At 48.8% G+C, this 27534-nt stretch overlaps 15 protein-coding genes across 15 annotated transcripts; 7 read left to right on the forward strand and 8 right to left on the reverse strand.

Annotated features, from left to right (window-relative positions):
• Positions 1 to 406: 406 nt before the first annotated feature.
• Positions 407 to 1505, forward strand: TRV_06757 (uncharacterized protein; the record flags this gene model as incomplete). Its single annotated transcript, XM_003019162.1, has 2 exons — positions 407 to 526; positions 582 to 1505. The coding sequence occupies 2 exons, from the start codon at positions 407 to 409 to the stop codon at positions 1503 to 1505; spliced, it is 1044 nt and encodes a 347-aa protein (XP_003019208.1).
• Positions 1506 to 2053: 548 nt separating this feature from the next.
• TRV_06758 (uncharacterized protein) lies at positions 2054 to 4148 on the reverse strand (the record flags this gene model as incomplete). The annotated part of the gene is made up of 4 exons (XM_003019163.1): positions 2054 to 2222; positions 2255 to 2450; positions 2513 to 3890; positions 3936 to 4148. The coding sequence occupies 4 exons, from the start codon at positions 4146 to 4148 to the stop codon at positions 2054 to 2056; spliced, it is 1956 nt and encodes a 651-aa protein (XP_003019209.1).
• A 771-nt stretch (positions 4149 to 4919) lies between these two features.
• TRV_06759 (uncharacterized protein) lies at positions 4920 to 5306 on the forward strand (the record flags this gene model as incomplete). Its single annotated transcript, XM_003019164.1, has 1 exon — positions 4920 to 5306. The coding sequence occupies one exon, from the start codon at positions 4920 to 4922 to the stop codon at positions 5304 to 5306; it is 387 nt and encodes a 128-aa protein (XP_003019210.1).
• Positions 5307 to 5391: 85 nt separating this feature from the next.
• Positions 5392 to 6358, reverse strand: TRV_06760 (uncharacterized protein; the record flags this gene model as incomplete). Its single annotated transcript, XM_003019165.1, has 2 exons — positions 5392 to 5989; positions 6180 to 6358. 2 exons carry the CDS (start codon positions 6356 to 6358, stop codon positions 5392 to 5394), a joined length of 777 nt encoding a protein of 258 aa, XP_003019211.1.
• Positions 6359 to 6905: 547 nt separating this feature from the next.
• On the forward strand, positions 6906 to 8792 carry TRV_06761 (uncharacterized protein; the record flags this gene model as incomplete). The annotated part of the gene is made up of 4 exons (XM_003019166.1): positions 6906 to 7446; positions 7503 to 7891; positions 7949 to 8626; positions 8697 to 8792. 4 exons carry the CDS (start codon positions 6906 to 6908, stop codon positions 8790 to 8792), a joined length of 1704 nt encoding a protein of 567 aa, XP_003019212.1.
• A 291-nt stretch (positions 8793 to 9083) lies between these two features.
• Positions 9084 to 10399, reverse strand: TRV_06762 (uncharacterized protein; the record flags this gene model as incomplete). The annotated part of the gene is made up of 3 exons (XM_003019167.1): positions 9084 to 10086; positions 10134 to 10165; positions 10283 to 10399. 3 exons carry the CDS (start codon positions 10397 to 10399, stop codon positions 9084 to 9086), a joined length of 1152 nt encoding a protein of 383 aa, XP_003019213.1.
• Positions 10400 to 10513: 114 nt separating this feature from the next.
• Positions 10514 to 11218, forward strand: TRV_06763 (uncharacterized protein; the record flags this gene model as incomplete). Its single annotated transcript, XM_003019168.1, has 2 exons — positions 10514 to 10706; positions 10785 to 11218. The coding sequence occupies 2 exons, from the start codon at positions 10514 to 10516 to the stop codon at positions 11216 to 11218; spliced, it is 627 nt and encodes a 208-aa protein (XP_003019214.1).
• Positions 11219 to 11786: 568 nt separating this feature from the next.
• On the reverse strand, positions 11787 to 12593 carry TRV_06764 (O-methyltransferase, putative; the record flags this gene model as incomplete). Its single annotated transcript, XM_003019169.1, has 1 exon — positions 11787 to 12593. One exon carries the CDS (start codon positions 12591 to 12593, stop codon positions 11787 to 11789), a length of 807 nt encoding a protein of 268 aa, XP_003019215.1.
• Positions 12594 to 13364: 771 nt separating this feature from the next.
• On the forward strand, positions 13365 to 14789 carry TRV_06765 (bZIP transcription factor HapX; the record flags this gene model as incomplete). Its single annotated transcript, XM_003019170.1, has 1 exon — positions 13365 to 14789. One exon carries the CDS (start codon positions 13365 to 13367, stop codon positions 14787 to 14789), a length of 1425 nt encoding a protein of 474 aa, XP_003019216.1.
• Positions 14790 to 15512: 723 nt separating this feature from the next.
• On the reverse strand, positions 15513 to 17199 carry TRV_06766 (uncharacterized protein; the record flags this gene model as incomplete). The annotated part of the gene is made up of 2 exons (XM_003019171.1): positions 15513 to 16757; positions 16819 to 17199. The coding sequence occupies 2 exons, from the start codon at positions 17197 to 17199 to the stop codon at positions 15513 to 15515; spliced, it is 1626 nt and encodes a 541-aa protein (XP_003019217.1).
• A 382-nt stretch (positions 17200 to 17581) lies between these two features.
• On the forward strand, positions 17582 to 18339 carry TRV_06767 (uncharacterized protein; the record flags this gene model as incomplete). The annotated part of the gene is made up of 3 exons (XM_003019172.1): positions 17582 to 17862; positions 17931 to 18037; positions 18152 to 18339. 3 exons carry the CDS (start codon positions 17582 to 17584, stop codon positions 18337 to 18339), a joined length of 576 nt encoding a protein of 191 aa, XP_003019218.1.
• Positions 18340 to 18661: 322 nt separating this feature from the next.
• Positions 18662 to 19507, reverse strand: TRV_06768 (uncharacterized protein; the record flags this gene model as incomplete). Its single annotated transcript, XM_003019173.1, has 1 exon — positions 18662 to 19507. One exon carries the CDS (start codon positions 19505 to 19507, stop codon positions 18662 to 18664), a length of 846 nt encoding a protein of 281 aa, XP_003019219.1.
• A 389-nt stretch (positions 19508 to 19896) lies between these two features.
• TRV_06769 (uncharacterized protein) lies at positions 19897 to 21411 on the forward strand (the record flags this gene model as incomplete). The annotated part of the gene is made up of 1 exon (XM_003019174.1): positions 19897 to 21411. The coding sequence occupies one exon, from the start codon at positions 19897 to 19899 to the stop codon at positions 21409 to 21411; it is 1515 nt and encodes a 504-aa protein (XP_003019220.1).
• A 281-nt stretch (positions 21412 to 21692) lies between these two features.
• Positions 21693 to 23033, reverse strand: TRV_06770 (uncharacterized protein; the record flags this gene model as incomplete). Its single annotated transcript, XM_003019175.1, has 1 exon — positions 21693 to 23033. One exon carries the CDS (start codon positions 23031 to 23033, stop codon positions 21693 to 21695), a length of 1341 nt encoding a protein of 446 aa, XP_003019221.1.
• Positions 23034 to 24076: 1043 nt separating this feature from the next.
• Positions 24077 to 25009, reverse strand: TRV_06771 (uncharacterized protein; the record flags this gene model as incomplete). Its single annotated transcript, XM_003019176.1, has 1 exon — positions 24077 to 25009. One exon carries the CDS (start codon positions 25007 to 25009, stop codon positions 24077 to 24079), a length of 933 nt encoding a protein of 310 aa, XP_003019222.1.
• Positions 25010 to 27534: the final 2525 nt, after the last annotated feature.

Below are 27534 nucleotides of genomic sequence, written 5' to 3' on the forward strand. Positions count from 1 at the left end.
AACACCTGTTAAGGGCCCGAATTTCAAAACCGCCTGCAGCGCAACACGGTGTCAGCACAGCTTCACGTATCAGAAAACACCAGTAAATGGCAGCCATAGTTACCTTGACGAAATAGCTGTTGAGAGTCGTCCGTGTCTATTTATTTACAAACATCGAAGCGAGCATCGCGGCTTTTTTGGGAGCTTCGGCAGATGCAAACAGCGCAAACATGGTGGGCTTTGCGGTCCCGCCGACAACTTCAACTTCCGCAACAAAACGCCAAATCAGCCTTGGAAGAGAGCGACTCCTTGCGACTTAACTCACTCTCTATAGACCATTGAGCATCGCACCGGGCTTGCTTCGCGTAGCGCTCTCTTCCTTTCACCTTGACTGACCGCGGAGGACACTTTTTTTGTCTCATTAACCATGACTTCCAGCACCAGCCGCGAGGACTTCAACAAAGTCTTCCCCGCACTCGTACAGGACATCAGCGAGCATGCGAAGGAGTATAACATTCCGGCACCAGCTCTGGAATGGCTGCAAAAGGTCAGTCCTGTTCGAAGTAGCCTGGGTCTTTGCCGGTAACTAACATGTGCCGTAGAACCTGAACGAGAACACGCCCGGCGGGAAACTAAACCGTGGCCTATCGGTCCCCGATACTGCGCTTGCGCTCCTCGAGAAGCCCCTGACTGAGGAACAATTCAAGCATCTCGGCCTCCTTGGATGGATGACCGAGCTCCTGCAGGCCTTCTTCCTCGTGTCGGATGATATAATGGACAGCTCGATCACTCGCCGTGGCGAGCCATGCTGGTACCGCCGCCCGGGAGTCGGCATGATTGCAATCAACGATGCTTTCATGCTCGAGTCCTCTATCTACGTTCTCTTGAAGAAACACTTCCGCTCTCACCCTGCATATATCGATCTTGTCGAGCTCTTCCACGAGATTACCTTCCAAACTGAACTCGGCCAGCTATGTGACCTTATCACTGCTCCTGAAGATAACGTCGACCTGAACAACTTCAACATGGACAAGTTCAACTTCATTGTTATCTACAAGACAGCCTACTACAGCTTCTACCTTCCTGTTGCTCTTGCTCTGCATTACCTCCAGCTTGCTACGCCTAACAACCTTCGTCAGGCTCATGATATCCTCATCCCATTAGGCCAATACTTCCAGGCTCAGGATGACTATCTTGACGTCTTCGGAAAGCCAGAGCAAATTGGAAAGATCGGAACCGATATTCAGGACAACAAGTGCTCGTGGGTGGTCAACCAGGCTTTGAAGCGCTGCACTCCTGCACAACGCAAGGTCCTCGACGAGTGCTATGGCCGAAAAGATGCTGCCATGGAAGCCAAGGTCAAGGCTGTTTTCAACGAGATGAATCTCCAGAAGGTCTACCATGACTTTGAGGAAGAGCAAGTTTCAAAGTTGAAGAACATGATTGCGTCCATTGACACCTCCGAGGGGCTCAAGGGAAGCGTCTTTGAAATCTTCCTGGCTAAGATCTACAAGCGTGACAAGTAGATATGATCTCCCTAACAATCCAAGAAACACTCTCATTTTCACTAATGGTAAACCAAGCTTTGCCAATCAATCATCCTGGCCTTTTTCTGATGTAAATATCACACACCACCAACCCATAGAAATCTAGAAAATCAACACCAACAAGAACACAAATGTAATAGTTAATGAATACAATATAACCATGCAGCCTAATATTTCATCCCCTCCCATTTTTGTAATGGACAGTTCACCGCCGGAATGTCATCAGAGGTTTAATAGATGCAATTAAGTTGTGTATTAACCAGAAAAGTGATAGAGAAGGACTTAAAAATACAGAGCATTGAACATAGCATTGAATAGCTATTTAGAATCGCTTACTCGTGCGCAAGAATAGAGGATCCCAAATAATAAATCAAATAGACGAGGGAGCAATATATCTAATAGCCCAATAAAGCTATTCACATCCGCAACCATCCCACTTCCACAGCACTGACTTCTCGAACCCTTCTCAGCAAACTATGTATCAAACCAACATAATATCACGCACTGCCATTCTCTTCATCTAGTCATCAAGCAGCCTTGGTTTCGCTTCCAACTCCATGTCCGTTAGGAGCTGGGCCAAGTTTGAGGGAGATGGATTGCCTTTTCGGTCTAATGGGAACGGGGATCGAATCCTCTTCCTCATCATCGCTGCCGGCTCTAGGTATGGTGTTAGCATTGACTCCATTGGCACTGGTTCTAGTAATCGGTTTAAAACTAGTATCACTTACGGAGGTTTGTAGGATATATAATCCTCGGTATCCAGCCCTTCGCGGCCTTCTTGTATGGAAGCAAAGTCCCCTGGGGTCATGGTACCCGTTCGATCGCGAGGAGAACCTGGGACAGATAGTGGTCGAGATATCTTTTGTTCTGTATGACCAATAGCCTCGTGGAAATCGTCTGCTGCATCAAAGGAGGTAGGGTATGCTGTTGGTGGTATAATTAGAGGGGTTTTCACTTCAATAAACGGGAGAAATATGAACACATACCACGTCTGAGGGCGAGCTGGCGGGCCTTGACATATTCCAAGCCCATGCGTTTCCAATCCAGCAGATCACTCAGTCGTTCTGTTCTGTTTCTTTGGTTGATTCGCTGCCTTCTGCTCTTCTGGCAGAAATCGAACATGTAGCTCGTAAGCTGGTTTACCGAGTCGTCAACGCCTTTTAATCGCCTGTCAACCACATATATACCATAATCGGCTGAGTTTTCGATCAGCTCTTCCATATAACATCCAAAACCAGCAAGGTTGGTTGTTATACTTGGGATTCCCATAACCGTGCACTCTGCAGGGGTATAGCCCCATGGCTCATAGTATGAAGGGAAAACACCAAGGTTAGTACCACGGACAAAATCGTCGTAGTCTAAAGGCAGCACAGGATTCGCAGAGTTAAGGAACTCGGGGTGGAAGACCACCTTGACGCGATCAGTAGGGTAGTTGAAGAGTTGGACTCGGCGAAGTTGATTAAGGATGGGATCTTCAGAGTCGTTGATCATATTATGAGTGACAATTGGAGGAAGGTTGTGCCGTTTCATGGCAAACAAACGCCGACGGATAAGCACACGGTCCTGGTTTGTCATGAGGTCCTTTTCATCGGGCATATTGTCACCTTCTTTCCAGCCCAGACAGCGTTCGAACAGCCGTTTCCCGATACTCTTTTCTACGCTCTCCAGGGTATCTCGTAGCGATTTGACCACAGCTTGTCCCTTAAGAGCCTCAACAGTGAGAGAGGAGGTCTGGGAAGGCATAATTATAAAGGCTACCACGGTAGTCTTGGATCCAGATACCTTCAGCCGGTGATTAAGTCTCGCGAGCGATTCAATAAACATATCCACACCCTTATTTCGGTACTCATATCGGCCGGAGGTGAAAAAATATAGGGTATTTTCCAGGTCAAAGTCGTTGTGGCCGTAGAAATGACCACGAACAAAGTCGTTAATCTTATCCTTTGAATGAGAGTGCAAGTTTTGGAACTCATGAACAGCCGAGAATTTCTTGACGTTCAATCCATTAGGCAAGACTCCGTCGGGCTTTCGTTTGAGCAAGTGCTCGCTCTCGTAGGCGGTAATGTGAGAGACCGTGGTGAAGACATCAGCAGAATGGGCAGCAGCTCGCTCGATGCAGTAGCGGTGGTAGATTCCTCGTTTCCCGGCCTCTGCATCCACGTCAAAGTTCTTCAAGTTGTTGTAGAAGTCAACTGAGCCAGCACAAAGATATCGTCCAAGAAGAGTTGCATGAGTGGTAAAAATAGTCGTTACGTCCATCCGCCGCTTCTTGGTCAGGGGCAACGCAACTCCTGCGAGCCACTCATGGAAATGAGCTATAACAGCCCTCTCGGTGTCTCGACATATATACTGCCGGAAAATCAGCTGTGAACCTTGGCTTTCTCAGGAGTTATGTGCACAAGTACTGACCTCTCCTAGAAACCACGCAACAAGATATCCAAATGCAATTGCCTCGTTGGTCTCTGAATCAGCCGAAGGTGACGGAATCCCAGCAGCGTTCCAAAGATCTCCTTTCCACTCGTCGAGATACTTATATCCCGCACCAGTATCAATCAGGAGGACGCGGGGAGCGCCTTCTATCAGCCATCGACCGTATACGATCTCTATGCCACGCTCGGTCATGGCTTCAATCGCCCCGATCAAATGCGGGTTCGTTGGCGTGAGGGCTTCCACCTCGACCACCGCCTGGTATCAAAGATAAAAATCAGCACAGGTCCAGTTGTCTTCAGCAGAAACAAAGCGAACTACATACCGACGCCCGGTTCAAGGGGCCTATCAGCGTATATCGCTCGCCATACTCTGCGGTTGTCACGGCCGCCTTGGACTTGAGAACCGAGTAGATCCCGCCAACTGCAATATCATGTTAACGCCCCGCACAGCAAAGCAGCAAAGCAGCAGCAAAGAAAATAAGATAAATGGAAAAGCGAAGAACGAACCTCGATTAGCAACCTCCGTCGCAATCTCGAACAAGACGTGGTTTTTCACGTCTCTCTTCGGCTGTTCTGCGCCATCCCGGCGAGGAGGAGACGCCATGACGTAGGTAAACAGCCCAAGTCCCACAAGAGCAGATCGCAGAGATGAGACGAAAGGCGAGCGCGAGGTCGAGCCAGCAAAGAGACAAAAGGTGATACGAGACGGCAGGCCGGTAGATTAAATAGCAGGCCTCATTCAACAGCGAGCAGCTGGACTTGGAGGTGGCGCAATATTTGTTTATTTCTCTCAAAGCGAAGTTGGCAGCTTTGTTGCGATGGGCCGCACCAAGGAACGAGCCCAGAGACAAGCTTGGAGGCGGGTCTGGGGTAGTTAGTTAGCTCGCGAGACGAGGCAGCGAGCTCTTCTCTCCCGGCGGCGTCTTGCTGTTGCGAGGGAGTCTGTCTTCTGTCTTGCCGGGTGATGGTGGTTGAGCTGGTGGTGGCCAGGCGGAGCGGCGGGAGAAGAGGAAGAGGAAGAGCAGAAGAGAAGGCCAACCTCCGCGGCCGCCCAGCAATCATCCTTGTACGCGCATCAGGAGGTACATGCCAGCTGCTCCGACCTGGCACAGAGATAACAGATGCAAGCTATTCGATCAGGAGGTACAGGCTGGCCGGACGGGGCTGGTCAGGTCAGATTAAAAAAAAGGCGTATGTCCTATCTCGAGCTACAGCAAGGGAAAACCCAGCTTGCTGGGCTGCTATCCCGGATGCTGCGCTCTCTAATTCAAGGAGAAGGAAAAAAAAGAAAAGAAAAGAAAACATCGAAGAAAAGAGCAGCAGAGAGGGCAAAAAAAGGGAAAAGAAGTAAAAAAGAAGTGATAAATACACACAATCCTCAAAACGCCCTGACACCGTAACTAGCTGAGCTTCCTCCAGAAACAATACATCATACATCACTGACTGAACACGCTGCTGCCGGACGAGGACATCCGGCTTCTCTCAAACAGCCATTTCTGCGTCATAACAGGGGAGGTGCCCTTTCCAAACGGGGTGGGCGTCGAGGGAGCTCGCAGGGAGCTTCCATCTCGTGCTCCAATGCTGGACCGTCCCAGCGGCGAAGGCGAGCCAAAACTGTTTCTACGGCCACTATCCCGGCCACCGGACCGAATCCCCTTTTGGAACAGCGGGCTACCAGAGGGAGTGAACGGCGGGCTGTCGGGATGGCTTCTCGTGGGTGAGTCTTCAGCCCCCGAGTATGAGAAGGGCGAGTTGCCCCATGAACCCGAGCTTCTCCTGCGAGAGCTTGATGATATGCGGTATCTGGGTGGTGTGATGTATTCGGTACCCTGTGTAGCGGGAGATGTGCTGTTTGGGTCGAGTCCCAGCAGTGCTCTTTGTGATGGAGTCAGCGGGATGTCGGATACCTGGTCAGGTGCCCGGTAGATAGGGTACAGAGTCATGGCAATGTTGATAAACAGCAAAAGGCGGACAACAAGTAGTACGATGTCTGGGTAGGTCGGAATTTGCAAAAATGATCCAATCGCTAGGGAGCTATTATCACCATCCTGTTAGCATGCACTCTGCTCTCCTTGTCTGGGGGAGTTGGTCGTCTCATACTATTGCTTGTAGGTGTTGCCAATAAAGCCAGTAAAAATCAATGTACCCGCATTTAAGAGCAGCCTCCTGATTGTTTTCTCATTGACGCTGGACGCATTCTGTCGTCGAATAATCTCTTTCAAACGTGGATGTCGCCATTTTCCTGGGGAAGCTGTTGGTGGACCACTGGTATCCAGCATCCGCGGGGTCGACGGGAGCGATGAAGGAGCCATTGATGCGAAGGAACGCACGCCGTACGCAAGAAAAACGCAACGAATGAAGCAGAACGCCTAGCAGCACGGTAAGCTGGTGCTCCTCGCCCATGGTTCAGTCGGAGATGTATGGAAAAACTCACCTGGATAAAAAGACCTACCTTACTTACCTTCTAGTTATCAGAATATCAAGGGATATTATCTCTTCCTAGTTCATATCATGGTATGCTCCCCTCATCCAACGCAGACTTTCCTCCCTCGCTGTCGCTTTGCAGAAGTTCCTGAACCTCTCAATGTTTTTCTGTTTGGATTTTTGGCTTGATATTCATTTAGGCGCCAAAATTACCGCGCTACCACAGAAACCCGCGGCTGTCGCGTATCGAGATTTCACAGCAAGTTTACGACACACGCAAGCAAGCCATATTTATACGAGAAGAGACCTGGATTACGGTAATTAACCCATTACACTCCTTATTATGTCACTCTACGCTTCCAGATCCCATGTTTGAGCTTGGAAGTTGACGGTGTTGTCGAAACCGAGTTTGTACTCATCCCACCCAAACGACGTCACTTATAAGCGCCGCTGCTTCAGCGAGGTATAAGAACCAACAAGCTGGCCAGGCTTGGACACAGATCAAGTCAAACACCCACACTTCACCATGGCGGCCGAAGACTCGATGCTGGCCAGGGCAGATGCGCTCCTGGAAGCGCTCTTCTCCGATTGGAATATCTACTCGACTCTGCTCGCAACAGTCCTCGTCTCATACATCGGATATACACTCTTCTTCACACCGGACCCCGATGCACACCCATATGTACTGGCCCGGCAGGGAGTGGTAGCTCCCGTCAGACAGCGTGGGGAGTCTGCTTCTGTACGGGCCATGGACGTCCCCCATGGCTACCCGCTCAAGGCTGGACTTGGTGTACGTGATCCGGACACTCCTAGATGGACTGCCGGCAGACGGGGAGACCTTCGAGATATATGGAAAGCTGTTGTCCGCGGGGAGTTGAATAGCGATGGCACACCATCGGGGAAAAAGGGATCTATCTTCACCGTGTTTGGAAACACAGCTCAAGAACGCAGTGTTGATGATATTTCCCGGGAAATCAAGATCATTGGACAGTATATCAGTGACACCAAGGCACAAAGAGTGGCTATATGTCTCACTGACTCGGTAGAGATGCTTGCAACTATCTTCGGTATGAATTTTGCTGGCTTAGATTATGGCAATTCCGTTACCTAATGTGTCTAATAGCAAGCGCTTTCTACGGCTTTCCAACTGTTATCATTCCTCACAACCTTCCTCCTCAAACACTTGCTGGTTATCTTCAAGAGACAAAGGCCGATGTTCTCATTGCCGAAGCTGGTGCTGTGGAAGTTACTACTTTGCTGAAAATGTGTCCTGCTCTGAGACATGGAATATGGGTTGCTCAGGAGGGCAGCCGACACATGGACTGGAATGAAGTCCCTGAAGGGGCTGGTAGCAAGATCGAAGTGTCAACGTGGCACGAGTTAGTCAATGAGAAAGAGGGCTCGGTTAGCCCTGAGGTACCCGAATGGGATGTTAAATCCCCAACCCCTTCTCTGACCACTCTATGCCCATCTAAGAAGGGTCTAGGTTCATTCATCGAGTATACTTCAGAGGTAAAGTTCTTATCTCTTGACCTTCTGGGGAACATGGGAGCTAACTCTTATACATAGAACATTATCTCTGGTGTTGCTGCATTGGGTTCTTCTTTACCCCGCAACGAACAGCTCAAGTCATCAGACTTGGTCTTGTCAATTGATTCGCTTGCACACTCTTATACCCTTTGTTTCGTTCTAGCCGCCTTGTACTCAAATGCATCAATTGCTTTCAACTCCGTCGCTGGAGAAATCGTCGACTTTGCTCTTGCAACTACCGGAGTCTCGCCAACAATTATCATCGCCTCATCACACACTATGTCCGATTACCATGCTCAATACATGGGCCCGCAATTGAACCCGTTGGTGAAACTTGGCCGCTTCTTCCAAACTCGGGCCTTAGATTCAGGAAGGATGCCATCAAGCAACATTCTCTCTGCTCTAGGCGGAAGTGGGCCTGTCTCGGAACAGACATTAAAAAATTTAAGATTGATTCTTGTCTCTCATCGAGCTGAAGGAGATAGGAACAACCAACTCACCAGCGACCAGCTTACAGATTTCAGGATCATGACAGGTGCTCGACTCGCATATGCGCTTACTACTGGGAAAGTAGCTGGAGCTGTTTGTCAGACAAATCCATATGATTACAGAGGACAGCGGGGTTTCAGCCACTTTGGCCCTCCCTTGAACAGTGTGGAGGTCAAACTAGTTGATTACGATGAAAAGTCAGGCAATGAGAAAGCCATTGAGGGAAAGGTGTGAACCGATTATAAGAATAGTTATGCAACTCCTTTTTCTCTTGAAGCTATACTAATCATTGTCATAGATCCACATATCTGGACCTGCTGTGGTATCTGGTGAATGCAAGCTTGAAGCCGATGGCTTATTCCAGGAGGACAATACTCTAGTTCTCCTAGCTTGAACTTATATTTATGAGATATGATACTTTTGGTTTCTTTTAAACAACATTCCTGTGGTGCAAAATCAATGAGCAGAGCTGGAAACCCGTACTGGGATATTTCTAATGGGAAATCTCTAAATTAGCGTGATCAAAATAAGATGCAACAAGAGATATGATTCATACATGAACTGGTTGGGTAACAGATATAAAACTTTCTATTATACAAGTAGTAAATGATTTGGCTCTGGAGACCAACATAATCAAAACGCCGTGATTGAATACATATATCCTCTAGGTGAAGATAGAAATCCCCTATTTATGCAGAAGTGACTTCGTCCAGGATACAGTGTGGGTGACCTCCTGGCGGTGCTTGTCAACAGTCTGGAGACAACTTTCAATGGCCTTAGCCAATTCGCCCCTTCGAGCTTCCAGACCTTGTCGAATATCCGGCTGGGCCTTAATTTCTTCAACCTTCAAAGCCAGATCCATTCCGTGCCATAGAGGTACGTAAGTGCGTAGTCTCCAGTTAGCCGTTGGCCATTCTGATGGCACAGTGAACTTCTCTAATGGCCATGTGCTAATAAGTTTATTCGCATATGACCGAACTCCCTGGTCTTCATCACGGCCTTTAAACGCATCCATGGCGTAGGCTGCCTTCAACTCGAGTAACATTCCGATAACGCTAGGGAGCCTCTTTGGGTCCTTTTCAGCAACTGGGTGAGTGTGTTCCGGGGAATTCAGTAACCTGACTAGTTCCTTTGCCTGTCCAAGAGCAAGATGAACATCAGGTCCCTTAAATCCAGCCTTTTCTGCCTTTAGTCGTATAGAAAATAGAAGCGTTCGAGTGAAATCAGCATTGCGCATGAGCAGGCCTGTTCGATGTGCTTGCGCTACAGCTTGCAAAACATGTGCTTCCATTCCAAGATCACCAGCTCTCCGTATAAGCATCTCGGTAGTATGTGGGGTGAGGTCCCGTTTCGAGGAATGAAGTCCACTTAGGAATGGAATGAGACTCTTCCAATCTTCCTCTGTCTTCAGCAGTCTAATCACTCTGGCGACCTCGCTGTTACTCGGGGCGTCTGCAATGTGCATGGGTCGCAGTGTGTAGTTATCGACTGCATCTTCGGTTCCAACGTTGACCACTACGGGGTGACTGAGTAGTTCCTGTGATTTTGACTTCTTATACATGGCTCTTTTGTCTTCGTATGGGAGCCATGCCGGAATAAAGAGCTTATCTCGAAATTTTTGGAGCAAGCCATCGAGCTCGGGGGATGAGGTAGGAGCAAATTTAGGAACAAGAGCTGCAGCAAATATACTATTAGCGGAGGCATTTCATTATCACTAGGAGATATTAGCGCATACCTTTGCAAAGGCTGGCAGAGCTTGAGAAGGCTCTGTATCGACCTAGGGATGTACTCTGGGAGGTGCACCCGCGCACGAAAGCCCTCCCCAGCCGTGGGTGCGCCATTGGCTTAATCTGACAAAACCAAACGATTTAATAGAGTAATAACTTCAAACTGACGGGTATAAAATGCAAGGTGAATGCTCGACTTGGTGTTCTGTAGTTGATCGTGTGTTTTTCGCTCTCTTGCTTCATCCAAAAAGTCGAAGATAGAAAAAAAGTTCATGTCTTGGCTTGGCACGGGCCACTTTTTTGATGGTTTCAATTTTCTATTCAGAAGACATTGAGCGACAGGAGGAAGACCAGCACAACTCACGCAAGGACGAAGACTCTCACCACGATGGCCTCTGTGAAGTCGGCGCTGCGGCCGGCTGGTTGCTGTGCCAATGCATTCAAGGAGCTGAGGCAGCAGGTACCTCGCCGTCAATTCCTCCATACCGTCCATTCTCCCCGGAAAGAGAAGATCGCGTTCCCTACCACTATCCCAGAACAATTCATATCACAGATTCCCAAGTTCTGCCGGCCTGGAAAGGGTATGCTCTAGCTATATATTTTCGAGATACCACAGCTTACTTGAGTTGCTGGTCACTGACATGGCTTGTGATATACAGGCACCAAGGAACTCAAGGTCCACCCTCCTCCGGCTTTCCCATACGACACATGCAAAGACCCTATTGCCGCCTTTACGGCTGAGCAATTGTCTGTACTCGACCCTACTGGCGAGAGAAAAGCGCTCTTCGATCCGAAAAATCGCCAGGGCGCCAAAGTTGGTGACATTCTGCGTGTTACGTTTAAGAATGGCGACCCCTTCGCCGGTGTATGCCTGAATATTCGGCAGAGAGGAGTCGATACTGCATTTTTGCTGCGAAACAAATTGACCAGAATTAGCTGTGAGATGTGGGTTAAGGCATACAGCCCTAACGTGGTTGGTGTGGAGGTTGTCCAGCGCACAGAGAAGAGAAAGAGACGTGCAAAATTGACATACATGAGGTATGACTACTCTCCGCATTTCGTCATAATAATCGCAGAGAACATATGGGGATAATTTTTTACCTATACTGGCGTTCATTGCTAATTTTTCATTTTTCTGTTTATAGGAAACCCTCTCACGATATAGGAAGTGTGGAAAATAATGTGCGCAACTATCTCCGAACCAAGCGTATATTGGCCGGAGGAGGCGATCAGAGATCCCGCAAACGATAAAGGCGTTGTACTTACTTCGCATCTTTGGACACCAGTATACCCGATCTTCCATAGCAGCGAGCGCACTAAGGAGTTGCGTGTCAGTCTCACCTACGTTTCTGCTATGTATATCACTGCACAACCTGTACGCTTTTATTACAGTTTCGATATTTGGAGTAGCATGTTGCCTGTTAGACCTGTACTATATTCTATCTCTTATGACTGGAAGATTCTTTACCAAATTATGGAACATTCTGCAAGAGATTATGCGAGAATTGCAAACTTGGTATTATAGACTAGTAACAGAGAGATATAATGAAGTAACATATGTAAAATAGTGAATGAGCGCTTAAACCTGCTATTTTGCTAGTAGATATGTGATCCACCCAACAAAGATGACCACGGTCATGCTAGCTATTATAGTGAAGGCCTTAAGGAAGGTAGACAATAACTTCCAACCCACCCTTGAACGGGGTCGTCATGTGCCTGAAGCCGTTCTTAGGGTCGTCCATATAATCAAATAGGTCCTTGTAGTCACTTCGAGCCATGACAGTGTTGTCTGCAATGATAAGTGCGCCCGTACGGAGCTTTGGTTGAACTGCTTTGAGTGCCGGGAGAGCCATTGGAGTCCAGACTATAGTATATTGACTTAGCAAATCGTGATGAAAGGGTGAGCGAAGAATTGGGGTCAACATACTGTCCAACAATAACATATCAATTTGATCGACCTTCTTCATTTGATCCGGTAGTGTTTCGCGAAGATCGCCTTCCAGCAAGGTAATCCAGGGCTCCACCTCTTCCCCAGCCTCTTTCCAATGCTCCTTCGCCTTCTTCGCCTTGGTAGGCTCATTTTCCGTTGCAAAGACTTGAGCACCTTGTCCCGGTGTTATGGACCCAGATGCTTTGGCTGCGGCGTTCTGTCCAGCTGCGAGAGCAAGGTATATAGTCGAGACGCCGAAGCTTGTACCTGCTTCCACGATATTCAGAGCACCGGTAGATCTCGCTAGAAGATAGACAAGTTCACTTTTGTCGGCCTCTAGACAGATATATTTGTCTCTCATGAAGTCGTCATCAGCAGAGTTCCATCTACGGTTCCCAAAAATCATGGCCATTATCTTCTTGCGAAGCCAAAATGACACAACGGAGAACGATGATTCCTGGGCTCCAGACTCTCCGTGGAGCCTCTTGAGGAGGGCCGCAACCTTGGGGCTTGAAACCAGCGCACTTGGAGAAGCCATACTTCCTAATAACGTTAAAATTGGGCTATATGGATAAGTATAGAGAGGAAATAACGCTTATATATCTGTGATCGTATTGAACTGTGAGTCACTTCCTCAATTTTATAGATTATCCAACCCATTCATCCAGCTACAACAGCAAGCCATAGCTTGCTCATGATCTACCCGTGAAATGCCGGGCCCGGGCACTGTTACCGAGGTGATCATTCTGACAGTCAAATAGGTAGCTCCCATCGATGCTCTGCTGGAAGGGCGTGCGGAGGACCTGACCAGTAACAATTCTCGGCCATAAATAGTCCCAAAGAAAATAGCCGGGCCAGATAACTTCAATCCGGCTTATCAGAGCTCGGTCAACGTAGTTGCATAACTATTATTATTGACCGCAAAAGTTTTGCTTTCTTTTTCTTCCATGTTTCTTTTTCTTTCTTTGATTGACGTTGGAATGAGAAGATAAAAAGTCTTGGCGATCTGATAAACCTAATACACGTGATCCCGGCTAGTCACATGTTCATCGCACGATAATCTAATCAGATCATCCGAGTGTCCCCGCGGGTTTCTGAAAAAAACCAGCAACGACAACCCATCCTTGCTACCAATTTCACGGCTTCTCACTCCCACAACCGCATATCGTGGCCATCACAGAGGCCAATTGATAGAGGACAGGAACCCCCTCTGTCTTCGGCATTATATCTTCCTTTTGGGTGAATACAAGTTCAAGCCGATTACTCCCGATAGGCCGGCTTCGGGCCAGATGAGAGACGGAGTATGACAATGTCGACTTCTGCTGGAACGCCTACGTCGGCCCATGCGCCACTCTCAATTGCTCCTGCAAGCACTCCACATCAACGATCGCTTTCGGTGAAGCCTCTAGCTGCTGCCCCCTCGCCAGCACCGGTCACTCAATGCTCGATTACCTCCAAGGAATGGATCGTTCCTCCGCGCCCCAAGCCAGGCCGTAAGCCTGCCACAGACACACCTCCTACCAAGCGCAAAGCTCAAAACCGGGCAGCACAGAGGGCCTTTCGAGAACGAAGAGCTGCGCGAGTGGGAGAACTAGAAGAGCAGATCAAGAAAATCGAGGAAGAGAATGAGCGTGAGGAAGCTGCTCTTAAGAACACCATCCAGCAACAGCAACAGCAGATAGAGGAATACAAGAGCCAGTTACTGTGGTGGAAGAATCGGTGCAAAGCTGTGGAGGATGAGCTCATGACCGAAAAAGTTGCCAAGGAAGACGCTATTAAACAGCTTGAGAGATTCAACAATTCCGGAAGAACGACAAACAATGGTCACTCTGTCATCGGTGGTTGCGAAAGGTGTTCCTCCACGCGATGCCAGTGTATTGATGATGCTTTTAACATTGCCAACATCACGCAGATGCAGACAGATGATCCCCATTCCAAACGGGGCAGGTCACCCTCACAAGGAGCCACTCAAAAGCGTCACCGATCTAATCCCGAGATCAAGACAGAGCCTGAAGACCTAGAGACCGATTTCACCCATTCATTCTCCCTCAGAAGACATTCACGGACAGGGAACGATGCTACCACGCCTATACTGTTAGATCCATGTGGCTTTTGCCAGGATGGCTCGCCATGCATCTGTGCCGAAATGGCAGAGGATCAACCAAGTGATAGAAGCAATCAACCATCACAATTGACCAAGCTCCCACCTATTCAGAATATATCACAATTTACCCCGCCTCCTTCCGAAGGGGACGTTCTCTCAAAGTCAGCTACGTTGGTGTCGAGCAATAAGAGCAATCCCTGCGCCAATGGACCAGGAACTTGTGCTCAATGTCTTGCAGATCCCCGCAGCTCGGTTTTCTGTAAGAGCCTTGCTGCCTCTCGTGCATCTACTCGTCAGGAAGGCGGGTGCTGTGGAGGTGGCGGTGGAAAGGATGGATGCTGCAAAAACCGATCATCTGGTTCAGACTCGTCCAAGCAGGCTACATCTCCAATTACGCTCAGCTGTGCTGATACATTTACTACCCTATCCCTACATCCGAAGTTCGCTTCTGCATCAAATGAATTGAGCAATTGGATACCCCAGCTGCATACCCTTCCTAATCCGCAAAACCTCAATCCTGACCGGCGACGGGACCAAAACCTTACCAACCGGCCTGCCTTGGAAGTCGAAGCCGCAAGCGTTATGGGCGTCTTGCGATATTTTGACCGAAGATTTGCTGATTCTAAGTAAAAGCTACGATTTTATATTTTTCTTTTTTTATCCTCTGACACTCTCGTACGATTTCGTTATTTGATTATCTCTTTCTGCTGAAAACTGGTTCATTTTTCCTTTTACCTACTACCATGTTCTAGATGAGCATCTATCCCTTGAGGTATTAGGTGGATATCCTTACTCCAACTCTCCTGGTGCATACATACAGTATGACCAGGCTAATGCCGTGAGTTTCAATAGGGAAAGGCGCCACGGAGTCAATCTCTATCTGTTTTTGAGCTGATTTTATTCCACGTTCGCAGTTAACACTTTTGTTTGGATTTCCACCTTCTGTTTGTATTAATAGCACCCAGTCTCACCTTACCTTTTTCACGCATCCTTAGGATACGCTTAGAAACCCCCTTCAGTAGGGAATACGCTTCTTGACACGGATGAAATGATGGACTTATACAGAGGTGGTGCATGTTTTCCTTAGTAATGATCAGCTGGGCGGCCAAAAATCTGATTTGATTGACTATTCTACACTTATCATTTTGATATCAGGAATTAACGTATCCATTGTCGACCGCCTATGGGGTATAGTACATTAAGGAGGGGATGGTTGGTCTAGTGGAATTTTGCAGGATAGTATATAGTAACAAAGTAGTTGGGCAAAGTCAAGGATATTATTCAAGCTGAATAAAAGTGGGATGGATATAGATGCAACTCCAGACAGAAAGTTTAAAAGATGATTAAAGCAGGTTAGAAGGCACCCTTCTCGGTCCCTACATGGCCTCCAGTGGATCCAAGAGACATCTTGCCCATGGAATCAGGAGCAATATCGTCCTCTTCACCGCTCAAAAGAGTTCCAAGGAAGCTAGATCCCCAGAGCCCAACTATACCCCACATCTCAAGTCTCCAACTTCTGTAAAGGCCTTGAATGCCTTGTCCTTTGCGACGTTTTTGGATTTGCCGGCTTCCCTGTCTTCCTACTTGGGGAGGACGACCGAGAACCTGTTCTATTGTGTCTAGATCCGTGGGTGTTGGGTTTGTGCCTTCTTCATAGATGATATTCCACATTGTGCCAATAATCCCTCTATAGCTTTGGGGAGATGGAACAATGGTAGGCAGGGGGGTATTTAAATTTGACGATGATTCTGCCAATGTTGTAGAAGGGCCGCTGGAGGTAGGTGATGGTATGCTTGGAGTGGAGTATGTAACGCCTGGCCGGCGAAGAGCAGAAGAGGTAAAGGTCGCCATCTGTGCCCGTCTGAGAACAGTTTCCAGGGGTACTCGCACAGTCAACTCAAGGCCTTGGGCCATAAGACTGAAAAGACTCCATGTAGAAGGGTTTAGCGTCGGGTCAAGCGATAAATATGATTTTAGGAAAAGAGGCGCGCTGGTCGAGATTAGATTCGGTAATGTCGATGTAAGGATGGTAATAGGTAGAAGATGAGGTGAAATCATGTAGCTGGGAGATGGAAGAAGCCTGATTGAATGGAGAAGAGAACGGGGCCCGTGACCGTGTGGCGTAAGAATTAAATAGGTTCGTGCGGTATCAATTGGTGATAGGATTATTGCTGAAAGCGCAGATGAGAGGCAAGAGAGTATCAAATCTGTGCCCGGGGAGGTTGATGTAAGGATATCACTGGCCGGAAAGGAGGAAAATGAATCTTCTGGGTAGCCTAGAATAGCAGACAGGAGACTCCGGACAAAAGTGTTTAGAGTAGGCAAGAGTATCGAATATATAAATGTAGTGTTTGAAGCTTTCCATATTGACGTTGGTCCGCTAGTGGTCCAGAGTTGAGATAGCACATCAAGCATAGATGACGAGTCCCTGACCTTCAGCATATACTTTGGCTGAGCACTCTGTGGTATGTACCCAGCCCGGTCAGTTACACGCTGAGGCGCTTTTGCACGAACCCTAGAAGAAGACGTTGCATACGTAGACGCATTAGGCGCAGCAGAAGTAAAGTAGTTATTCTCATCGTCAGAGCCGAATACATTCTATAATCCAGCAAGTCAGCAATGCTCAAGAAGTAGTCCACATATCTAGGTCGATTCTCACCTCTTCGTCCTGCTCCATCTGCTGCCTGTCCAGCTTTCTCCTCTCCTCTGCCACTTCGGCGGCAGCATCTTCGGCAACATACACCTGTAGTATCGTCTTTGCGACCTCGAATGGCTGTGACATCAAAACCCGCGAGTATCGTCTTGCTGCATTTTCAAACAGCTGTTTGATGGACTCTGTCACCGACGGCGAGGAGTCTCCAAGGTAATCCGAATAGTCGAAGTCAGACAGTATATCCCGCGCAGACGTCCCAAAGCTCGTTATATTCTCTGCTGCCGCGCTCGAAACGACCTTGGATGCGGCATGGCTACCGGACAGCCCGATGGGAGGCGGCACATAGTAGGGCCTCAGCGGGTTGGGGCCTTCTGGTGTCGAATTCATTGTCTATCCGTGGCCAGCGCCAGAGACTCTCGATCGTTCAAACTCGTAACTGTCGTAAGATCCACTTCGTTTCTGCGTCTGCTGTTTGCTGCTTGCTGCTTGCTGTTTGCGCTTCTAGATGTGTTTTCCCCTTGCTTGCTTGTTGCTCTCGGAGATAGAAATCATCGCAAGTTCTTAATAATTCCGACGGCCGTACTAAAAAAAGAAACTCCGTTAAAATATTTGTAAAGCCAGAACGCTGACAGGACTCAGCTTGACCAGCCAGAATATCTACCTCACCACCAGCGCATCGTCAGTCTTCGGCGGCTAAGACGGCTTCGCTGTCCATTCCTTTCTTCTTCCCCAGACCGGTGCGAGTGCGCGACAGAAAGGAGACGCCGGGATGGCCGCAGCCAGAGGACTATGCCGCCATGGCTTACAACCGCTAACACAGAGTACCGGCCAGAGACTCTCGACGGCACGGTATGCACCCTTGAAGAGCATATCAAGGCAGAGCAGGCTGCTGTCTAGTGTGCCCGGGGGATCATATCAACTTTTCCGGTCCGTCCTACGGACTTCGAGATATCAGCAACTTGCTCACGGCTCATCCATACCGAGCCGGTCTTTCTCCTCGACCTCGAAGCTGCTACATGGACATATTACGAAACCAAAGCCAGGTGAAGAGTGAGTCTTATCTCTGACTTCAAGGGAAATGGAGAAGTAGTTGGAATTTACTAATATATATCAAACAGGATCAAGGTTACTTTCATTGATAAAGACGGCGAACGACACGATTTCGAAGTCGCAGAGGGAGATAACCTGCTTGATATAGCACAGGCAAACGATCTTGAGATGGAAGGTTTGTCAATTGGTTCATTATACATGCCGTCGGGCCAGATGCTAACGGTTTTTTAAGGTGCTTGCGGAGGTTCATGCGCCTGCTCTACATGTCATGTAATCGTGGAGAGTCCAGATATGTACGATAAGATGCCGGAGCCTGATGACGACGAGAATGACATGCTGGACCTAGCATTTGGCTTGACTGAGACCTCTCGGTTGGGATGCCAGGTGAAGATGACTCCGGAACTTGACGGCCTTGTGGTTACGCTACCCAGCATGACTAGAAATTTGCAGGCTAGCGACTTTGCGGAGAAGAAATGATGATGTTTATTCCCTTGAGCGGACTGGTCATACCCAGATCTTGGTGCATGAGCTGTAGACCTTGCCTGACTCGAGATCGCCGGCCTAACTGCCGCTATTTGATATTTCCTCTGGATATAATCGCACAGTCAGTCTATATGATTCGTGCGGTTAACATGTTTGATAATTTGTACAATAGCCTTATAGACCCGCAAAAAGTACTCCCCGATTTGGAGAGGATGACCCGTGTATAGTGTATATCATGTCAGAAACACCCACATAACCAGAACTCCTATATCAGCTCACGCTTTTCTTCCTCTTCGGATATCAATTAACATAACAATCAAGCTTCTTCAATAGGTTTCGAACCAATGCCGTTTATTAGGTCCAAAAAGCCTTGCTTGCTGACCTCGTTGACAGCCTTTTCTCGCTCATTCATTCCAACTGTCAGGCGCTTCCTCCTTTCTTCCCTGGCAACTTCTTCACCCCGTACCTGTGCTGCTCTCACAGCATTGAACAGTTTAACAACACCCCTCTGTGCTACTTTGCGCAGCTTCTTCTCAAATTCTGCTGTCTCTCCAGCTTCACCCCTGTCAACGCCCAGTACGTCCCTCACACGGCCCCGGTCTAGCTCCTCCTTCTTTTCCGCTCGTAATTTTGCCCTGGCGCGGTGCTCAAGCCTTTCGTTTGCTATATCTGCACTTGTCTGAGCTGCAGCTTTACTTCGCGACAGCAATGGGTCCGCCCGAGCAGATGTGGGAAGTTTTGTAGACAAAATCTTCGATATGGACGTGGAAAAGGCAGTCGGATCATTTCGTTTGGAGACATGTTTTCGGCTTGTTGTGCTTTTTGATCCAGCCTGAGACGAAGTGACTGAAGATGCATCTGAGTCCTCATCATCATCATCATCGCCATCTGACTCTCCCGTTGCAGCCAATTCCTCTTGATCTTCCACTTGTAGGTCCGGCTCATCATTCTCTAATGAAACATCGCTTTGTATGGACTTCTCAGCGTCGCTGTCTGAATCATTGAGGTTCACTGCTGCAAAGTCGGTTGGAGCTCCTCCGTTTTCTTCGTCCTCAGAACTGCTGCTGTAGTATTCCTGCTTTCTGAACTTCTTCTTCGGCCGTGACGTCTTTCCCCTCATTCCCTCGTCCACCTTTCTCTTCTTCATCGAAGGCTGCGCCATCTTGTTCTGCGCTGTGTTTCTTCTTGCTTTTTTTCTTTTTGATATCTTCAACTTTCAACATTTTTTTTTATCTGGTAACCAAAAAGATTAGGCAAAATCGCGGTCACGTGAACGGCCCCATGCCTTATCGCCTTTTTGTGTTTGAGCACACACATCGAGAGGAAGCAAGACGAGGATAACAACATTTGAAGCTCGTCTGTTTACTGTCAGAGGCTGTTGACCGAATATCACATAAGAGATGGTTCTCCAAGACTTGGGGCGACGTATAAACGCCGCCGTCAGCGATTTGACCCGGTCAAATGCAGTTGATGAAAAGGTAGCTTCCAGACACAACGGCCACCGTTCCCTTTACTTCTTCATACTGACCCCCTTTCTAGGCGCTAGATGCTATGATTAAAGAGATATGTGCAGCGCTTCTATCTGCCGACGTAAACGTTCGGTTAGTTCAGCAGCTGCGCAAATCTATAAAAGCTGCCGTTCAGCTCCCCTCCATACCCCCAGCGGTCAACAAGAAACGTCTAATTCAGAAGGCCGTTTTTGATCAACTGGTTGCGCTTGTCGATCCACATGCTGAGCCTTTCAAGCCGAAAAAGGGTAAATCAAATGTCATTATGATGGTTGGTCTGCAAGGTGCTGGAAAGACAACCACATGTACAAAGCTAGCGAGGCACTACCAGACTAAGGGGTTTAAGGCAGCCCTTGTTTGTGCCGATACATTGCGAGCCGGTGCCTTTGATCAGCTCAAGCAAAATGCTACGAAGGCGAAGATTCCATATTACGGTAGCTTGACACAGACGGATCCTGTTGTGGTGTCATCAGAGGGTGTGGCGAAGTTCAAGAAAGAGCGGTTTGATATCATCATAGTTGATACCAGTGGAAGACATCGGCAGGAGGAAGACCTGTTTGCAGAAATGACCCAGATTCAATCTGCTATAAAACCAGACCAGACTATCATGGTACTGGATAGTACAATTGGTCAGGCCGCAGAGACGCAATCAGCAGCCTTCAAGTCGGCAGCAGACTTTGGAGCAATCATCATTACAAAGACAGACGGGCACGCTGCAGGCGGTGGTGCCATTTCCGCTGTCGCTGCAACCCGGACGCCTATTATATTCTTGGGAACCGGTGAACATATGCTCGACCTGGAAAGATTTGCACCACGGCCATTCGTCCAAAAGCTGCTTGGAATGGGCGATATGGCAAGTTTGGTAGAGCATGTTCAAGCGGTAACGAAGGACTCGGCTGGCGCAAAGGAGACATATAAACACATCTCGGAGGGAATCTTCACTCTACGGGATTTCCGAGAGAACATCACATCAATTATGAAAATGGGGCCCCTGTCAAAGATTTCCAGTATGATACCTGGTCTATCAAATATAACATCTGGTCTTGACGACGAAGACGGCTCGCTTAAGCTCAGACGCATGATCTATATCTTCGACAGTATGACTGCCTCAGAGCTAGACGGAGACGGTAAGGTCTTCGTCGACCAACCTACACGGGTCGTCCGTCTTGCCTGTGGAAGCGGAACGACAGTCAGAGAAGTTGAAGACCTTCTTTCTCAACACAAGATGATGGCTGGCATGGCCAAGAAGGTGGGAGGACAGAAGAAGCAGATGCAACGTGCTCAGAATATGCTGAAGGGCGGCAACAAGGAGCAGCAGATGGCAGCTATGCAGAAGAGGATGGCTGCCATGGGCGGCGCTGGAATGCCTAATATGCCCGGAATGGGAGACATGCAGCAAATGATGCAAATGCTCCAAGGAGGCGGTGCAGGCGGTGGAGGAATGCCTGGTCTAGGGGGTATGGATTTACAGAGCATGATGAGCCAGATGAGTGGCCTTATGGGAGGTATGGGTGGAATGGGCGGTGGCCGCGGAGGCAGCAGCAGACGAGGCCGATGATCCCCCCTTTTTTGAACCATTATATATTGATGATTATTTCACTGCATTTTATGGCTGAAGGGAAAGGTACCATAGAAAAATGGCGTTTTGGAGTACAGGACAGCCTCAAAAATGCCTCCTCCGAGCTCTCACGTTTTTGTTCAATATCCTCCTTTTCCTTCGTTTTAATGGCCGAGGTTGATACCTAGCTTAAAGCCAAAGAGCGTAGCACGAATGAGATGAAACATAAACAGTTGATACAACAAGTATTTTAAAGCCATGCCATGACTATAACGCCAATTTTACTCATCTAGCCTTTCCTTTTTCAGAATTAACCCATTCACCCCCTCTACAAGATTGCTGACCTGTGAATTTAGCCAGTATAGTCCTCGCCAAAACATAAGAACTCCCATGTCTAGTTTCCCCTTTGGACGGCTAACCAAGTCAAACACCTCCTCACCGTCAGGGAACTCCGCTTCCCCTGCTTTTATATCTGAAGGCATTGAGAGCTTGTATTGCCATACAGCTTCAGAGTTCACGTATAATGTATATGTTAGGTCAGACCCTCCATCTGGATGAATGTCAATACCCACGGCGCCGAACTTGAAGTTGCCGTTTGGAATATACTTGATGGTTACATCCTCATCATCAGTCTGGTAGTAGGAACTGCTGGGAAGGTAGAACTGGTTCAAGGGGCCGGCGCAGAATTCATATATACCCTGACCTTCGCCTTTGGAAAGGGATGAAGATGAGGAGTCAGTCTGCTTTGTAGCAGGGTTGGGGAATTTCGTGGCAGCAAATTCGTGTCTGTCACCGCTAAGAAGGACGATTCTAGTACCGAGAGTACGTTCAGCTCGCCACATGGCCTCCAGGAGAATTTGACGTTCCTTCAAATATCCTCCCCAAGTATCGGATGTCCCTATGTGCCAGTTCTTGGTAAATGGCACGCTGCTACTGATTATCTTCCATTTCACCGGTGCGGGTTCAGGGCAGGAGATGTAATCTAGTAGGGATTGAAGTTGCGCGTATCCGAGCATAGTTGAGTTATCCAGTCCAGGAGGGGAACGGTATGTTCTTGAGTCCAGGATGAAGAATGACGCAGGTCCCCGAGTGAAGGAGAAATATGTCGTGTTCTCCTGAGATGCGTGAGGGGACTTTGCCTTTGGAGGGTTAACGCTCACATGGTAGTGGTGGTAAGGCTCAATGGCGGCAGGGTATGGCTCAGTGACATTGCCGTCGTGCCAATCATTCTGGATCTCGTGGTCATCAAGCATGTGGATCCAGGGAAGGTTTATGGCGGGATTCTTACCCGTGTGCCAGCTTGGAGATGCGTAGACCTTTTGGTATTCGTCTCTGTAATGCTTGATGGCAGAGCCGAACTGCAGAGGCACATCGATGTAGATGAAGTCTCCCAGGAAAAGCATGAACGAAGGTATGGCCAGGTCATCCAGCTTAGAGTACACTTGGGAAAGCATTTCGATTCCGTAAATCCTGAATGGGTGGGAGAATGGATTGTACGGAAAATTCGCCTTGATACAGCTTGTCGTCCAGAAGTTGAGATGCATTGACCTTAGGGAGGTTGGTCCTGGGGCGGTGGTGAACTCTCCGGATATGTTGTTGGATAGCAGGTACTCATACACCATTTCAGGTTCAAGGCCGTCTATTACTACCGGGAACGTGTAGTCCGTTGTATCATTTAGGGTGTCTATCGTTTCGGTCAGCGTCCAAGAATCCGTTGGAGCATCGAGTTTGAGCCGGTGATACACCGTCAATGGCAAGTTTTCTGGGTCGGGCTCTCGGATGAGAATCTTAGCGCTGTTTTTCGAGACGTATCCAACCCGAGCAAACGAGAGGTCCTTCGTAGGGTACAATAGCGATCCCCGGAAGACGAAATCGAGTATGCAGAGGTTGAGCAGTACATTGGCGCCGACAGTGACCCAAGTCACTAGCTTCGAACTGGTACATGGCAGGCCGGTCAACAGTGACCGTAACACGGACACCTGTCTGCCATTTCTAGGGCTTTGAGTATCTTTGGTCGACTCTTTGGCCGTGGATGCGGCTGCACGCTGGTCCTCCCGGTCGCGCGTCGAGCTCGAACCCGAGGACGTCGCCCATATCAAGCTTAGATATATACACAGGGACGACACGGTAATCGGAGGCGCATGATGGGCGGGAATCTAGAGCTCAATGTCAGCTTTGGATGGTCCTCTCGATCGAGGTGATGGGAGAGGGCGAGATACCCAGCGCAGGAAGATGTAACCCAGGAACCGGATGAGCGTCGAGCAGACGGTTGCAAGCACTTCCTGATACCGTCGCATGTCTGCAAACTCATCGACCAGCGACTAGTTATCGGCTCGACGGAGCTGTCCGGGCGTGTTCAATGGCAAACAGTCGAGTCCTTGTATCATGAATGTTTCTTGTTTCTGCATGCTCGATGAAAAAATTATATGCAGGCAGCAGGCAAAAAGCTAACTAACTGGTTATTACGTCAGGGCGTAAACAGAGAGACAACGCAGTTTCAGGCTGAACATGGGTTTTTTTATATATGCACTTCTACTCCACCGAGAATCGTACGTTAAGACAGTTCTCCTTTTTTTTTTTCTTCCTTTTTTTGGCCCCTTTTCCTTTCCCTTTGCTTCCAGTTCTCTGAATCTACATGGTCTTCGGGATCGTCTAGAAGTGGTCATCAGTTTCTATGCGGGCCATTATTCACTGCCATCAAGAAAGCCCCAACGACGGCAGTGTCATACAGATATTTCATTCCAAAGATAAAGGACATGATAGCCGCCCATTGCCATGGCTTCTCCTCCCCTCCGGGAAGGGCGTTGAAGTACTCCCACCCGGAGACGCCACCGAACGATGGGTACTTTTGACACAGCGTCGCAAAAACAAGATTCAGAAGCTCCACGGGAACGTAGCCCTGAGTGCCGTTGCGAGGGTTGGTCAAGACTCCGGCAACGATCTTCTCGCTCGGCCACCCGTTCGACATGATGGTTTCGTAGGCGGTTACGTCCTGAATGCCGCCCCAGCCGTTGTAAAACTGAGTGTTGTACCAGGATATCTTGGATCCTCTCTGCTCCTCCAGGGAAAAGTAGCTGAACCCAGAGAGATGCCGTAGACCCCGTACCGTGGCCGACGCAACGGGGGCCAGGGTAATTATAAAGCGGTTGCCGAAGTCTGACTTGAGGGCGTCGATGAGCCGGATGATCCCCTCGAGAGACATCTCTTCCTCCACGTCCAGGTCGAGGCCATCGAGCTGGCGAACTCTGATCAGCTCACGGAGAGGAGCGTAGTATTCCATGAATGTATCCCCGTCCAGCCGCCTGAAGCTCCCCTTTGCAGCGCCCCCAAGCATCCCCATCACCTTGATTCCTGCGCCCTGGAGCACCCGCACTTCTTCCCAGAGGGGGCCGTAGCGAGTATGGTCTGGAGAGTCGTCGTTCAGAGTGATACTCTCTGCGTCCTCGTTGATGTGGAATGCAGCCAGGATGATATGCGTTATGCCGCTGGAGCTCGTGTACAGCGGGAGCAGCGAGACGTAGGGTCCATTATCCGGGAAGTACGTCTGGACATAGGATATCACTCGCGGCCGTCCCAGGGCTTGTGGAATCGGCGGCATCTGGGTATACTTCTGACTTCTTCTCGGTGCCTCTTGTTGCTTATCGGGTGGTCTGCCTGCTGCGTTCTGTTTGTTGCTGCGCTGCGGTCTTTGGGCCGTCAAGCTCGCTGCCAGCAAGGGTGGAGTTGCGATTCGCCAACAAGAGTTAACTAACTTAGTTATTCAACTAAAGAGTGGCTGTCTAGTTGACTATTAATTAATATATGGCTGGATGGTGGTTGGCCCCCGAGCTGGCGCTTCAACGCTCAGCGACTTCCAATAACTAACGATCAGGCAACTTCGGACGAACTACCAGCTATCAGCAGTTACCTAACTAACTAGTTAGTCAGTTACGCCACTATCTTAGAGACATCTCGCCGTCATGTCCATTGCATTCTCTACAGAAAGGCCCTCGTGCCTCGGCGACTAGTTAATTGACTACCCAGTAACTTGGCCATCTTGTCGCCGCCCGTTGTCGGTCTAGGCAGCGAAATCAAGCCGAGACTGACAGCGCATGACAGGCTGCGCCGCAAAGGAGGCGCCTACGGTCTAGATTCCTAGATTCCATCCCACGGCGGATCACATAGGAAGACTCGAGCCGTCGAATCTCTCGGTCATGCGGATGCTACGCCGTTATTATTTCGCAGTGGATGCCGTCACCATCACGATTCCGAGTCCCAACTCAGCTTTCGTGGACATGGATGCCTAACTAGCCATCACCCTTCGAGTATTCAAGAATGAGTCAATATTGCTCATGCATTGTGCTCTTTGAGCAGATGACAGTCGTCCATATTTAGACCAGCGTCACCTATGCGCCCGGCTTGCAGGCTCCCGATAAAAATAGAGGCCAGCCCTGTCACCAAACTATGGCATGACGTCCATGTCCAATAGGTAATCTCATGCTCGAAACAGGTCTCCGGCGCCTACCGATACAACAGCCGTGCCGTGTGCTTGAACACTTTCGCATAATCGACAATGTCCCGAGCGCGGAATTCGCCTCAGATCCTATTTATAGAGCCTCATCCAGCGCTAGTTCATGAACAAGGGGGATGAATATATGGGCAAACGGTGTCCAATCAACTCTACCACCGGGCTGCATCCAGGAAATCGTTTGTGACTCCAACCAAACGCCCGGATCTCCCTTGCCCTGTTCTCGCACTTGTGATAGGCCTCTCGCTGTATCCCGTGCATTGAAATATCGTTTCTCAATGTCACCCAGGACAGAAGTTAACCGCTGCGCCGCAAAGTTAAGGCGCTAAGTAGAATATTGATATGAGCGAGAAAAGTTATACGAAATGAATTATATAAGACGAAGATATCCCCGCCCTTCTTTCTAATCTAAAATAATCCCTTCTTACCGCTGTAACTCATTTAACACTTATACATTATTTTCCATCAGTCAAAAGAATTGTCTTTGTTGTTCTACCAGTCAATATGTGGCCATATGCTTCAGATATCAAGATCAGATTCCCCGAACGGCTCCTGTGGGAGGAGTTTGAGGACTCCAAGCCGTACCTGGATCCAGACACAGAATACCTCCCTATCCCCGAATTCAGCGCGTCAAACTATCTGAGATCTTGGTGTGAATCCTACCCAACGCCCAACTTAGACTCCAATCGGATCTACTCCAGTGACTACGAAACGTTGCTCTATCCACCTTCCCTATCGTCAAGCGGGTTACACAGCGGTTACAGCAGCGGTGGATACCTCTCGGACTGCGGGTCTAGATGTCTCCAATTTGGCTGCGGCCGACTGACCCAGCTGGGATCATACTACTGCGCCGCTCGTAAGTGCTCGGACAATATTTAGTACATATTAGTTTATAGCGCTGACCACCAATGAACTTTTCAGACATTTGACAGCTGCACTGTGCGCCTTTACGCTTTACGAGTTAATGCCATTGAAGGGAGGATACTGTCTGGGACGAAATGAGTCTGGTGGTGGGAATGGTAACGTGTGAATGAGTTTGTTTTGTCCTGCTATTTCCATACATCGTCATGACCTTGATGTAGATGATTGATCTGTACGAAGTACTTCTTTTTTTTTTTTTTTTTCGTTTAACTGTATCTACTTTCTTTATCCTTCGGAATAAGTACTGGTTTTGTTTTCAGCCTCAACTACAGAATTAAGCTTAGAGTTGCGGCCGCGCCCCACCGGAGCGGCAGATGGTTTCTGAGCTGGCGAAGTTTACTATCGCCATCTAGAGCTATTATATCCTGCATCAACCTCACGGAGCCATCTTTTGGCGGGTCACCAAAATGACGGAAATAGCCGGTTCGATGCTCGTCTAAGGCGGATACATGACGAGGCTGCAGTGGGCTTAGATCGTCCTCAGTAACCAGATCCAGGCCATCAGCTCGAAAAGCAGCGTACTGTCTCCTTTCCAGCATATGGGCCTCAGTATAGTCATCCAAGATAAGGGATAGGTTGAGGGGAGTCTGGTCCGCGATACCTTTAGTTCTGTCCTCGCAGGTGGTGGCCTTAAGGTAGGTACACCCCCAAGCAGTAACAGCCTTGAAATAAGGGTTTGTGTGCTCCGCGTAGTT

The sequence above is a fragment of the Trichophyton verrucosum genome (genome assembly GCF_000151505.1).
Source record: "Trichophyton verrucosum HKI 0517 chromosome Unknown contig00810_1.f1.exp, whole genome shotgun sequence".
NCBI classification, from domain to species: Eukaryota; Fungi; Ascomycota; class Eurotiomycetes; order Onygenales; family Arthrodermataceae; genus Trichophyton; species Trichophyton verrucosum.